We start from the raw sequence: 14,261 nt of genomic DNA on the forward strand, positions 1-14,261 counted from the left end.
GCATCTGTGCACACAGGGTTGCTTCAGTTGTGTCCAGACTCTTTGCAACCCTGTAGACTGTGGCCTGCCAGGCTTCTCTGTCAGCGAGGGGAGTTTTCCAGGCAAGAATACTGGAGTGTATTGGCCAATACCAGTCGCCATACCCTTCTAGAGCACTATATTTCCTGCTGCCCTAGCCGCCAACTCCCCTGAGTACCTGGTGCTGCCAGAACCCCTGCGACCCAAGCAGCTGCACCATCTCCACACCCGTCCCTCACAGGGGCAAACCCAAGTCCTTCGGGTCAGCCTGAGGAGCAAACCCCAGTGTACGATCCATATGTAGAGGTAGAAATAAAACCACAATTGAAACCCAAGGGCAGTGTGGCTAAGGAAGAAGACCCCAAACCTTCCCACCAGTTGTACAAGCTTCAGATTAAATCCACATGATCAATTAGGCAGACTCTGTGTCTATGGAGTATATAAAAGATCATTGAGAGCTCCCACGAAAGAAAATGCAATAGTTCTGATAGCTGTGGACACTGGAGGCAAGAACACACAGGAGTAGGACCAGATTAGAATCCGAGCTGCCCCCACAGCAGGTCCAGAGATTAGCACAGTGTTAGAGGGCATCCTAGGGAGGTGAGGTGGACTGTGACCCCAGTGAGGGAAAAGACTGACAGCAGTGACTCAAGAAAAACATTTATTATTCTTATGTTTTGACTTGTTCTGTAGATTCTTTTGGATTCCCGCCCCCCCCCATTTTAGTTGTCTATTTTTTTTTTTTTTTTGCACTATGTAATCTAATTAAGCTTTTGAGCTTTTTTTTTTCTCAGTCACATTATTTATTGTTGTTATAAACCTCTACCTCTACTTTGGGCTTTTGCAGTTCTATGGAGTCCCCCCTACCCTTTTTCTTTCCTCTTTTTTATAATTTTAATTTTTTAAACATATTATATTTTTTCTACATTTATTCCTTTGTTTGCCTTTCCTACTGTTCTTTTCCCCTTGCAGTTAAACTTTAATGTATACAAATCTTCTTCATCTGCTTCTATTTAATTTTGCATATCTATTCTTTCTTTCTTTTCTTTCCTCTCTACATATTTGTTAGTTTTGTTTTCATTGCTTCATTCCCCACTTGGCACCTTGCTTTACTTTTGTTTTCCAGTTTGTGCTTTAATTTTGTTCTTAACTGGTAAATATAATTTTTTATTTCCTTTGTTTGCTGGGTCAATCTGCTGTACTTTATTTTTGTTGGACTGTGTTGACTTTGCTCATCAGTGTGTATATATATGTGTGTGTGTGTGTGTGTGTGTGTGTGTGTGTATTCCCTTATTTTTAATTATTATTTGCCTGATTTTGTAATTGCCATTTGTCTGGGGTTCATCTTTGGTTTCTCGTTTTTGGATATTTGTTTTAATCTCACTTAATGCCATAACAAACCACTTGTGGAATCTTTGTTCTCAACCAGAGATCAAGCCCTGAGCCTTTGGAGTGGGAGCACTGACTCCAAGACCCTAGATTACCAGAGAAATAAGTCAGAAAGAGAAAGATAAATATCGTATTCTAATACATATATACAGAATCTAGAGAAATGGTACTGAAGAATTTATTTACAGGGTAGCAATGGAGAGACAGACATAGAGAATAGACTTATGGACATGGGGAGAGGTAAGGAGAGGGTGAGATGTATGGAAAGAGTAACATGGAAACTTACACTACCATATGTAAAATAGATAGCCAATGGGAATTTGTTGTATGGCTCAGGAAACTCAAACAGGTGCTCTGTATCAATCTAGAAGGGTGGGATGGGGAAGGAGATGGGAGGGAGGTTCAAAAGGGAGGGGATATATGTATATCTATGGCTGATTCATGTAGAGGGAGATATCTGGTATGGTTCTAAATATTTGGAAGTTAAGTAACCTATTTTTAAATAACAAAGAGTATTTTGGGAGTTGGTAGAAATTAAAAAGTTGAGAAAATTTTGAGAAAATCATTCACATTCATATTTATTATTGAAATTAGAAAGCAGAGGCCTAGAATGGTTTGAGTTAACTTATTCAAGATTTGACAATGAGGCTCTTTCCCCAGGCACAGCACTTCTTACACACTGACTTGACTGATGTTTGAGTGCATATCTTGTTTCTCCTACTAGATGGTGAGCTCTTCGAAGGCATGGCTGATTCCTATATCCCTGCATTGCTCAAGACACCAACTATGCATTCAATGAATGATAAATAAACCATAAAGGGATGCTGGCAGGGTAAAGACCTAAAGGCTTACTACATAGACAGCAAAGGTTATGCTTCCGTGATTCACTTCCAATTCATGTGATATTCAAGTGACTTTATTTCTCAGGTTCTTCATCTGTGAAATGGGAAAGCAACCCCTGCCTACAGAGCTGAGGTAAGGGATAAATCATGGACTGGAGAGCTGTCATTCCTTTTAGCTGCACAGCATCTGATCCTTCTCGGAATGTTTGAGAAATTCTCCATCTGATACATCAGAGCCATCCTCCCACCACAGAACCAAAAAATGTCAGACTTACCTTCCCAGACCCCCTTCCAAAGAGGACTGAGGGCATGTGACCATCAGACACACTCACCCCAGATTTCAAATCGGAAGCCATCAATGTGTACAAAGCTGGAGTCATTGAAACAAAAAGGATCTGGCAACTGCATTTCCCAGGGGCAGCAGGGCCAGCCATTCTATAGCAGCTCCAACTGACAGACATTTCTGGGATGATGGAAATATTCAAAAATACAGTGCAGGTTATGTGTAGAAGTCCTTAAGCACTGTGCTATCCATTCCAGGAGCCATTAGCCACATATGGCAATTAAGCACTTGGAGTATGGCTAGCTCACCTGAGGAACTGAATTTAAAATATTATTTAGTTGTGATTAATTTAAATGTAAATAACCACAAGGGGCTACCAAGTTGGACAGTGCAGTTCTGTAGGCAACGTCCAGGGCCCGTTGTTGGTGGTTGTCAGCGGTGTACATGGCAGGCCTGGCCTCAGAGGTGGTGGCAGGCGTGTCCTCATCACTGACTGAGTAGCTGCCAAGCCCGGTTCCCTGGTTTTCCAGAAAGCTTCTCATTGCCCTTTACTACATTCCTTTCTTGCCTAAAGCGCCCAGAGTGGGTTTGTGATGCCTGACACCCAGAATCAAAAGTGACACAAATGAGGTGTAGAATGCAGCAGTGTCTGGCACAGTTCAGTAGGGACTCAATAAACCTTTCCACAGTCTTCTAAGAATGTGTGGGCAAATGCTAATTATAGGACATGTACTCTGCTTTGTCTATGAAGATTAAGTAATAATATCCTTGAAAGGGAAGGCAGATAGGCCCTCTGGGTCAACTCCAGCCCTTCTCCTGTAGCATCTTTTTCAGGTTAAGGTAGCATTCAGGAGACATAACACACTTGTACTCAAGGGCCCAAAGAAGCAGTGCCCTCTTAACTCTACAGGGGAAACAGGTATCTATTTTTAGTCCATGAATACCTGATTTGGGGCCTCTTCAAGGTTTTACCTTCCTCTAGTCTGCATGGCCTAATTTATATAATTTATGTCCTCAGTTTGGAGAAATGATCATAATTAAAAAAAAAAAACAGGAGGAAATGCAATTTATTTCTACATGATTCATTTCCCAAATGGATCCATGCCCCTGATTAGAGCTGAAATGGAATTTCTACACTCAGAGTCAGGCTTGGCTGACAGGTTACCAGGGCAACCTGTAGCTCCAGGAGAGTAACCGTCCCTCCCACTGACTGTGGCTCAGGATAGAAAGAAGGTTCAGCTATATGAGGGCTGGATTTGTATAACCAGTTACTGCTCATCGGGAGGAAGGTGCTTTCAGTACAGCTGCTTCCCACCCTGTGCAGGAAATCATGGGCTCTGGAGTCAGGCTGTTGGGTTTTAATGTGGCTACACCACTCACTGTCTGTGTGAGCAGATATATAACATCTTTGAGCCTCAGTTTTCTCATCTCTGAAATGGCAATATGAACACTCATTTTGTAACCCTGTTGGGAGGATTAAATGTGTTCATAAGAATAAGTGCTTTATAAAGTATAGTGGGCACTAATATTATCACACATGACATCATCTAATGCACATGGTAACTAGTCAAAACCACTGTTTATCAAACTTTGAGTACATGTTTATGCACTGAGCTAATAGTTTATATACAAAACCATATTTAATGCATATAACAAGCCCCCAAAGTAATTATCTTTATTTTTAGAAAGGTTAAGTGACCAGTTCATGGTCATAAAGCTAATCAAAGAGTCAGGACTTGGACCCAATACTAGGCTTTCATGAGTCCATTAATTTGTCCAACACATATTTATTGAGTATCTACTACTTTTCACCACCACACACTGCATTCCTCAGTGATATATGATTCTCTTTCACTGGAAACTCAGAGCTGATAATGCAAGTTCTTAGATTAGAAAGAAGCCTTCTTATAATAATTAAAGCACCACCTATGCTTATAATAATGCTGATTTACTTCACTCTTCTCCTAAAACATTCAAATACATATGTTACTTGCTTTCCTCAGCAAACACAAGGGATGAGGCTTTGCGTTCCTTCTCAGCAGAAAGCACCTCCTTTAGTGGGAATTTGGAGCAGTACCAGGCTGAGAAACTTCTCTCCCACTGCCGACCCACTGATTAATCAATTACCTGCATTCATCTAGTGCCTATTACAACCCAGGAACTATGATCTGCTTTGTTTTTTCACATGGATTACTTCACGTAATCCTTGCAGCTACTCTGTTAGGTGCTATTATCAACATCTGTTCTATAAATGAGGAACCTGGGGCCCACAGAGATTTTCTGTGAGGCACTCAACTGTCCACAGCTGGAGGGTGGCAGAGCTGGGATTTGAATCCAGGCAGTCTGCCAGGTCCACGTGTTCGCTTCATTTTATTTCTCTCTGCTTTTGCAGAATAGAGGATTTGAATTTCCCTAAGTTAAACACTCATATGACACAATTCCGCCCCATGCTAATGACTCTAAGCCCTACTGTCTCATGGTCCTGGAGTGCCCTGTCTCCTCCAGAAGACACTGAACTTCCTTTGGTCAGAGAACTAGCTGAGATCTGTACACAATAGGAGTTCAATAAATATTTGAGGAAGGAAAGAAGAAACAAACAGGAAAGGAAGGAGGTAGAGGCAAGGAAGAACAAAAGGAACGGTATCTCTGGAATGGAGTCTCACCTTCTGCAGCCTCTTCCTTTCAGCTTCCACCGATGAGCGAACTGACTTGATTTCCACCGTGTGCTTCTTCACCAAGTCTTCTAGGCGCTTCATCAGCTGGTCTTTGAGATGTTTCTTCTCCTCTTCTGTCTGATGTTTGATTTTGCGAAGGTCTTCTTCATATTTTTGCTTCATATATTCCGTCTCAATGCATGCTTCTTTCTTGGTCTATGAAAAGAAAAAGGGCTTGTAAAACTACCAGGGTGGAGAGAACAGGAAATCACCATTTCTCTTTTGTGCAACTTCTACAATGTTGATTACTGATTTTAAAGCATGTATCACAAGGTACAGTAAAATTTATAAGATGATATGTTTGATATTTGTAAGAAACTCCATTTTTATCCACCATCGGAAAAGGACTTTTTGGAGTAATGCATATATTGTCATAGGATCAGGTATTCCAGCCCACACTATAGCGCTTTCTTTAAAAAAAAAAAAAAAAAAAAAAAGCTTTGTTTTGACTGGGAACATATAGCAGGAATCTTAAGCAAGTTTCCAGTTTCCCAGGAGCTGGTGATAAGGAGTTGGAAGAATTCCTCTACATTCTCAGTCTCCTGGTTCAAATGACATGCAGTTGGCAGGACATTGGCTGGAACTTCACACCTACACATTCACCCTTGAAACTATGGGACCTGTTGCTTCCAAGTAGACCTATCATGGTTCAGGGCTGGCCTCCCTCTGAAGCTTGTTCCAGCAGAGCCCCCTGTGACTGCTGCATCCCCAGGGCTGGGTCAGACACTACCTGTGTATCTGTGCCTCCTTTTGTGCAGGGACATTCCTTGGCAAAGTTCTGGTCCTGCTGAGGATGGAGACTGCAGGCTTCCAAATTATTCTCTTTCCTTAGGACTTTATTCTCTGAAACTCTTTCTGTCTTCATGTCACCTGTAAGCACAAGTTTCAACATCACTGGGAATGCCCTTGGCCTGGGCCTTGTGCCGGAGGCCTCTGCATGTTACCATTCTGCTATTCAACTCCCCTGTGTAATCCCTGCTCCATGGCCTTCTGGCCTCAAGTATGGTCAAGATGGTGATTGTCACCTTTGCCCAAGCAGCATCTTGAGTTCACATAGTTGCCCTGCCCTCCCTTCTAAAACTAGTCATCTTTTACATAGGTTAAAAAATTGAGGATGTTCCAGAACATATGTACATTCAAAGGATTTAAATTTAAAGAGATTTCAAGTATAAGACAAAAATTAAATATGACTAGAATTGCTCTGGAGAAGGCAATGGCACCCCACTCCAGTACTTTTGCCTGGAAAATACCATGGACAGAGGAGCCTGGTAGGCTGCAGTCCATGGGGTCGCTAGAGTCGGACACGACTGAGTGACTTCACTTTCACTTTTCACCTTCATGCACTGGAGAAGGAAATGGCAACCCACTCCAGTGTTCTTGCCTGGAGAATCCCAGGAATAGGGGAGCCTGGGCTGCCATTTATGGGGTCGCACAGAGTCGGACACGACTGAAGCGACTTAGCAGCAGCAGCAGAATTGCTCAGTTTCTTCCCATATTCCCCAAGGTACTTATGCCTTACTTCTAAGACCACCATACCCACTGGTTCCAACTCACACTTTCCAGCCCAAAGTGATTTCTTCTTTCCCAGACATCTTGTTCCTCTGCTGCCTGGGATGCACTCATGATATGAAAGCATGTAAAGTAACAGTCCCATAATCTCCCTGGAGGCAGAGCCTATGTTTTGTGCCCTTGTTATATATCCCAGTGTCAAACTGATCACACTATATTCAAGAACGTTCTGATGAGGGAGCTCAGTGGAAAGCACTTTTTTGTTGCTGTTCAGTTGCTAAGCCATGTCCAACTCTTTGTGACTCCATGGACTGCAGCACATCAGGCTTCCCTGTCCTCCACTATCTCCCTGAGTTTGCTCAAGTTGATGTCCAATGAGTCAGTGATGTTATCTAACCTTATCTCAAAGAAAGCACTTTGGAGTCAGATAACCTATGTATTTTACACTATCACCAGCCAGCTGGCTGGCCTTAAGCTAGCCACATAACTTTTCTCTGGTTCATTTCTTCATCTGTGACATGGGATACTGACAATACCTAACTCACAAAACTATTGGGAACATCCAATATCATCACTGTGTGAAAGACGTTAGAGTATAAAGCGTTGACTAAGTCTAGGGAAAAGCCAGAGCTGAGAAGTTCAGGCACTATGGTGGATTGGATGGAGAACTATCTGGGAGCCAGAGATCCTTCTGCATCATGCCTTTTAGATATCTGACCTGTGGCAGCTGTGGGTGTTGGCTTGCTTATGTCCTGCATGATGGGACTTACCACCAGGCAGGTCAGATCAAAGAGCCCTGCCCTCCATTCTGCTCCCTTAACAGTCTCAAGGCTGCAAGCAGTGCCAAGCCAACCTGGTGGCCAACTTTTGCTCTGTCAGGAAATCAATTGGGGCATCTCACCGGTTTTCTGTGTCACATGACACTCCTGCAACATCAGCTTATCTTTGGCAATGGCCAGCTTCTCCCCAAGTTTTTTTGCCGTGCTTTTCAACTCTGAATTCTCCTGTCGAGCCTCCTTGAGCTGCACATCCAGGTCCTAAACAGAGAGACAGGGTGTCATTTCACTGGTTCTGTGCACACACATCCTATGTACATCAGCTCTGAAAAGTGGGTAAATGCACAGCATGTGCCATTAATCTCTGGAATTCAGCGGCTCAGTGTTCATCAAATCCTGATTCATCCTCTGACTGGCTGTGTGATGTTCAGCAAGTTATTTAATCTTTCTGTGCTGTGCTAAGTCGCTTCAGTCATGTCTGACTCTTTGTGACTATAGATTGTAACCCGCCAGACTCTTCTGTCTTTGGGATTCTCCAGGCAAGAATACTGGAGTGGGTTGCCATGCTCTCCTCCAGGGGATCTTCTGGACCCAGGGATTGAACATGTGTCTCTTATATCTGCTACATTAGCGGGTGGGTTCTTTACCACTAGCCTGGGAAACCTCAGCCTTTCTGTAGTGAGGATTAAATGAGATAAAATGGGACAGAAAACAATGCTCAGGAAATATGAAAGATACTAGCTGCTGTTACTTTTAGAGATGGGCTTCCCATAACTAACTTGTCACTGGTCCAATTTTCCACAAATATAAAGCCTCAAGGATGTTAGGACAGGCAAGTTGTTATGGAGTGAGTAGGGGCTTTGGAATTAGGCTGAACTGAGTTCAAACACTTTTCAGCTGTGTGCCCAGCTACACTCCTCCTTAAGCTTCTCAATTTCAGTTTTACATTTTCATCTGTAAATTGTAAGTCTCTCCATTCTCAAAGGACAGGGATCAAGTCCAGCCTACCATGTGTCTCCTGAACACAGCCCTGGCCTGGCACATAGTAGGTGTTCAATAAATATTTCCTTAATAAATGCGGTTGAACTCAATGAAGGTAATAATGCTCACTTTGGCAGAAGTCACAGTGCCTGATGAGTGGTAGGTGTTCATATTACCGGCCATGGTTATTCTCACACTTGGGAGGTAGGAAGAGCCCCTGCTTTACCTGAATGCGGTCCTTCAGCTTTTGGGCATACTTCTTCAGGTCACTAATCTTGCGGCCTCTGTGCTCCAGATCCCCTTCCAGCTTCCGGACCTGGGCCTGCAGGGCTGCCTCCTGGGCCTGGAAGTTCTTCCGGAGGTCGGTCTCCTTCTCCTGCCACTGCCACAGGGCCTCACTCACAGACTGCTGCATCGCCTGCCGGACCGCCTCGTTTTCCCGCTCGTACGTGGCCTGTAGCTCCTCGGCCTTCCGCGCGTAGTCCTTGCTCAGCTGCTGGTTCTCCGTTCGCAGCCGCTCCACTTCCAGCAGGACCTCCCGCATCTCGGGGCCGCAGCCCGGCTCGGCCTTGGGCTCGGGACCCTCCTTGGTGAGCCGGTCCCACCGGGGCGCCTCGTGGCCACTCAGGTGCCGGAGCCTCTTCTCATAGTCGGCCTTGAGCTCCAGCATCTCCTTGGAGAGGGTGAGCACCCGCTCAGCGTGCTCGGCCTCCACCCTCAGCTCCCTCTCCTGGGTCTCCAGCCTGCAAGAGGCCGACTGGGCCAGTGCCTCCTGTGTCAGCTGCTTCTGCAGCTCCAGGGCACTCTCCAGTGCCTGGATGCGCTGCCGCAGGGCCTCCTCTTCGCCCACGCGGCCCTGCGCCTGCAGGAGCCTGGCCTCGGTCTCGGCCACCGCCTGCTGCAGCTCCTCCTGGTGGGCCTCGCGCAGTGCCTCCATGCCCGCCTCGGTCTCGTCCTGGCGGGTGTTCAGGGCGTAGATCACCTGCGGGAAAAGTCACAGAGCTGGGTTAGCCGGAGGGGTGTGGGTGTGCGTGAAGGGCCACAGTGACCACAGAGGGCCTTGACCCTGGCAGTGACTCAGGCTGATCCCCAGGAGCTGCACCTGAGAACAGGATTTGACTGGAAGTGATTTATTAGAAATTGTCCCAAGGAGAAACCAATAAGGAGTTCCTTAGGGGCCTCTGGGGAGTGCCATGGGAATCAAGCAAAGGGTCTGAAACACTTTGGGACACAGAACGCACCCCTGAAAACCAAACCAAAACAAAATACAACAAAACACTAGAAAACAGAATTCAGCAATGTATAAAAAGGATTATATACCATGACCAAGTGGGATTTATCCCAGAAGTGCAAAATTGATTTAACATCTGAAAATCAGTTAATGTGAGATATCACATGAATAGCATAAAGGCTGAAACCCACAGGATTGTCTCAACAGAAAGAAGAAAACCATTTGACAAAATCCAATCCCTCCTCTTGACAAAAACACTGACTGAACAAGAAAAAGAAGGGAACTCCCTCATCCCAATAAAGGGCATCTATGAAAAACCCACAGCTAACATCGTATTCCCTGGTGAAAAACTGTTCTCTGTAACTTCAGGAACAAGACAGAAACAGGGCTAGGTGCCGAATACACATTTAGGATCTCAGAAAATCCTCATGGCAACCCTGCAAAGTTGGTATCTTTGTCCTCATTCTAAGAATGAACCATTGAGGTTCAGAGAAATTAAGCAACTTTTGCAAGGTCACAAGGGATAAGAAGATTTGACTAACTCGTGCTCACAGCACGGTACTGCACTGCATCTCACTATTCTGCTTGAGCTTTCATTCATTGACGCATTTACCCAATATCTCAGATGTGCCATTTTCTGTGCTGAGTACTGGAAATACATGCTGATCAATAAGTCAACTGAAGTTGTGATCTCAAAATTATATTTCAGTGGGAGAGTCAGATAAGATTATGGTGGGTTTTAGTACACTAAGTGCTATGAAAGTGATCAGCACTAGTTACTAGCGAAGCACAGAAGAATGGTGTAGTAGAAGACTTTCCAGAAAAGGGGAACCTTGCCTCCTCATCCTTGGGGGTGACCAGTTCCCGTTAACATGTCAACCTCTGTATAGGCATGAACAACTAACTTCTTCATGTTGCCTCAGAGCATTTGGTATGAAGTTGAGCACAGGGTAGGTTCATAATAAGTATCTATTATGGTACTGTTGCCAGTCATCAAAGACTCATGCTTTCTCTTTCCACAGAGTTGATGCAGAGAAATAGCCACCAAGCCAAGATCCATTTCCTAGTCCCCGTGCATCTGTACGGGACCACATGACTAGTGATTACAAGTGGAATGTGTCCTGAGGTGGATGTATGTCATCTCAGGTCCAGTGTTGGGGTTAGGGTTAAGAGGAGGGTTAACCAGGAGGCATGTCCTTTCCACAGTCCCTTTTTCCATCTGCCAACTTATTGTGGAGTGCAAGATGGAAAGTGCCTGGGTCCTCAGTGACTGAGTAGAAGGCCACCTGCTCACCAGGAGCGCTGGTATTGATTTCTGCACTAACAAGAAATAAACTATCTAAAGCCTTGACGTTTATTTGTTACAGCAGCTATCATCACTGTGGAAGAACTCACAGGACTCAGCATATAGTCATACTTATGGCTATGATTAATTATAGAGAAAGGATACAAAGCAAAATCAGCAAGTAGAAAACAAGCTTGGCAGTGGTGGGGATGGCGGGGAGTCTTGACAAAAACAAGACGAAAGCTTGTAAGAATCCTTCCCAAATGGAGTCACACAGGATTTACTTAATTTCCCTGGCAAGGAGTTGTGACAACACATGTGAAATAGTGCCTACCAAGAAGCTTACTGAAGACTTAGCAAGGTTTTTATTCAGGGCTAGTCAGGTAGAGAGGCTTCTCTGGTAGCTCAGCTGGTAAAGAATCCACCTGCAATGCAGGAGACCCCAGTTTGATTACTGGGTGGGGAAGATCCACTGGAGAAGGGATAGGCTACCCACTCCAGTATTCTTGGGCTTCCCCGGTGGCTCAGATGGTAAGAATCTGCCTGCAGTGCGGGAGACATGGGTTCGATCCCTGGGTTGGGGAGATCCACTGGAGGAGGGCATGGCAACCCACTCCAGTATTCTTGCCTGAAGAATCCCCATGGACAGAGGAGACTGGTGGGCTACAATCCATGGGGTTGCAGAGCTGGACACGACTGAGCGACCAAGCACAGCACAGTCAGGTTGATAACTTCTCTTGGGCATTACCAAAATTTCAGACTCCCAGAAGGAAAGTAAGTGCTCACATAAGTCATATTGTTTGCAGACAGTTAAGGCCTGCTGAGATATTCTTATCAGTGTGGGTGGTGGAAACCCTCTGGAAATCCAAGTTCCCAGATGGCAGCCAAGAGCAACTTTGCAAAAAGGCCAGCTAAGGAGAAGCAATCTCAGATGCGCTATGTTAACTTTTCTGCACACCTGATACTCCAACTGATTAAAAAAAAAAAAAGACTGATTTTTCTCTTCAATGGAGTCAAGCTGTGCCAGGTCAAATCTTAACATAAATTGGGTTTTCTCATGTAAAGAACAAAGCATCCTTGAAAAGGTTATTCCATGAAATAGGGCATTGTGACTACACTGAGGAATAGGATTCCAAAGAGAGATTTGCAGAAGCAGATGCCCTGAATGGGAATACACGTGAAACAGACAAGCACAACAAGTAAAAGACTAGACTTTGGAGTATGCGCTGCCTGAATGTAGATCCTATTTGCCATTGTGTGGATGCCATACAACATATGGATCCAGAAGCTGCTCTCTGTGTGAGCTTGGGTATGCTATATAATCTCGCTGGCTTCCATTTCCTCATTTGTACAATGGGGAGAATGAAGTTCCTGCTTTATGAGTTTCAGTCAGTCGGTCAGTTGCTCAGCCACTCAGTCGTGTCCGACTTTTTGTGACACCATGGACTGTAGCCCGCCAAGCTCCTCTGTTCATGGAATTTCCCAAGCAAGAATACTGGAGTGGTTGCTATGTCCTGCTCTAGGGGATCTTCTCGACCCATGGATCAAACCCGTGTCTCCTGAATCTCCTGCATTGGCAAGTGGGTTCATTACCACTGTACCACCTGGGAAACCCCTTAATGAGGTTACTGAAGGATTAAATGAGGCAGTGCTCTACTGCACGTTGCATAGTGCCTGGCTCACAAAAAGAACCTATGGGACCTGGCTGTTCTTATCATGGTTGCCCACAGGACACTTTTAGCCTGACGGGGATTTCTGGGGCAGTGGCACTTCTCTTAAGGAAGGCAGTAGAGTAGAACTGGTGGAGGAGGGGTCCTCTGGAGTGAAAGAGACCTAGATTTAACTACCTAGGAGCAGAGGTTACTGGTGGGTCCTGTATCTGTTTTTCTCCTTTGTCCTTAGAAATAGAAACCTTACCTTTCCTATGGGCACAGTGCCACATTTCTCAGCCTCCCTTGTAACTCAGAGCAGCTAAGTGACCAAGCTTTGTCCAGTTGAATATAAACAGAGGTGTCATTATTTCTTCTGGGGTGAACCTCCTATTACCAAGCAGTCATTGCAGATGCTGAAGGGGACACCACAGGCTAAGGTTGGCAAGACAATAAGAGGAGCCAGGGTCTCTAACACAGTGGAAAGCCATGCCAGCCCTGCAGTGATTCCACATGGATTGCACTGGGTTTTCTGTCGTTCACAAACTAATTCTATTTGGTAGACATACTTCTCAACTCTTTTTAAGATTGCTTATGTTATTTCACTTCTTGAAGCCTCAGTTTCTTACCTGTAAGAGAGAGATAACCCAGACCCAGTTTTTTTTTTTTTTTTTTTGAGGATCAAGTAGTATTACATCTAAATATGTGTTGGCACAAAATAGGTACTTATTAAATGTTTCTTCTTCTTCTTCTTCTTCTTTCTCACACTATGTCCTCAAAAAGAAACATTCCTTGTTTTTGGAAACATAATCTGGCCCACCCTCCCACCCCACCCCACCCTCAGCACCTGAAATTGTTGAGTAGATTTTGAATATACCCACCCTTCTGCTCCTGGTGCCTCACAGGCCACTTGGCAACACTTCCTCTGCCACCTGCTCACTTTTGTTCACTCACCACCTTCTTACTCAACTGAAACTTCAAGTAGCTGGCCCAAGTCTCATTTGTGAATCCTTCTCAGGAGGAAGTCAACTTCAGAATCCATCAAGGGACATGAATAATTCAGCAGTCAAGAGCAATACTGAGCAAGTTGCAATGTCTTCCCAAGGGTTTTAGAAATCCACCGCTAATGGTTTGATTTCAGAGACAATGTTTGCAGTGGACCTGTTAAGGTCTTAAAGGTTGAAAATTCCATGGACAGAGGAGCCTGGTGGGTTACTGTTCATGGGGTCACAAAGAGTCAGACATAACTGAGCAACTGAGCATGCACACATGCACGCACTGTAGGTTTAACAAAGCTATAATTAATGAATTCTGAGCATCAGATCCTATGGAAAGTCTCCATTGAGTCTGGCAGCAGGAGTCAGAAGTAAAATGGAAAAGGAAAACAGGAAATAATACTTATCAAGTGCCCTCAGAATATAACCTTCTCTGGGTCAGGTAATAGATACATTATTTGTCAATAAATTTAACAGTTTTACAAAGTGGACATTCTCATACTTCTTATTTTACAGATGAGGAAACTGACATTGGGCGGGGTTAATTTAACATCTAGGGTTTATAAAGCATGGTGCTTAAAAGGAGGCT

The 14,261-nt window shown here is 44.6% G+C and overlaps 1 protein-coding gene across 3 annotated transcripts in view; it reads right to left on the reverse strand.

Moving 5' to 3' along the window:
- The window catches only part of FAM184B (family with sequence similarity 184 member B), a 123,489-nt gene that overhangs the window by 50,806 nt on the left and 58,422 nt on the right, over positions 1–14,261 (reverse strand). For all 3 annotated transcript variants that reach the window (XM_005207820.5, XM_002688146.7, XM_010806046.4), the window contains exons 2-5: positions 8,739–9,494; positions 7,657–7,792; positions 5,977–6,116; positions 5,196–5,402 (exon numbers count right to left, since the gene is read on the reverse strand). In XM_005207820.5, coding sequence (XP_005207877.1) covers positions 5,196–5,402; positions 5,977–6,116; positions 7,657–7,792; positions 8,739–9,494 — 1,239 coding nt within the window. The remainder of the gene's footprint in view (positions 1–5,195; positions 5,403–5,976; positions 6,117–7,656; positions 7,793–8,738; positions 9,495–14,261) is intronic.

The sequence above is a fragment of the Bos taurus genome, chromosome 6 (genome assembly GCF_002263795.3).
Source record: "Bos taurus isolate L1 Dominette 01449 registration number 42190680 breed Hereford chromosome 6, ARS-UCD2.0, whole genome shotgun sequence".
Classification (NCBI taxonomy): Eukaryota; Metazoa; Chordata; class Mammalia; order Artiodactyla; family Bovidae; genus Bos; species Bos taurus.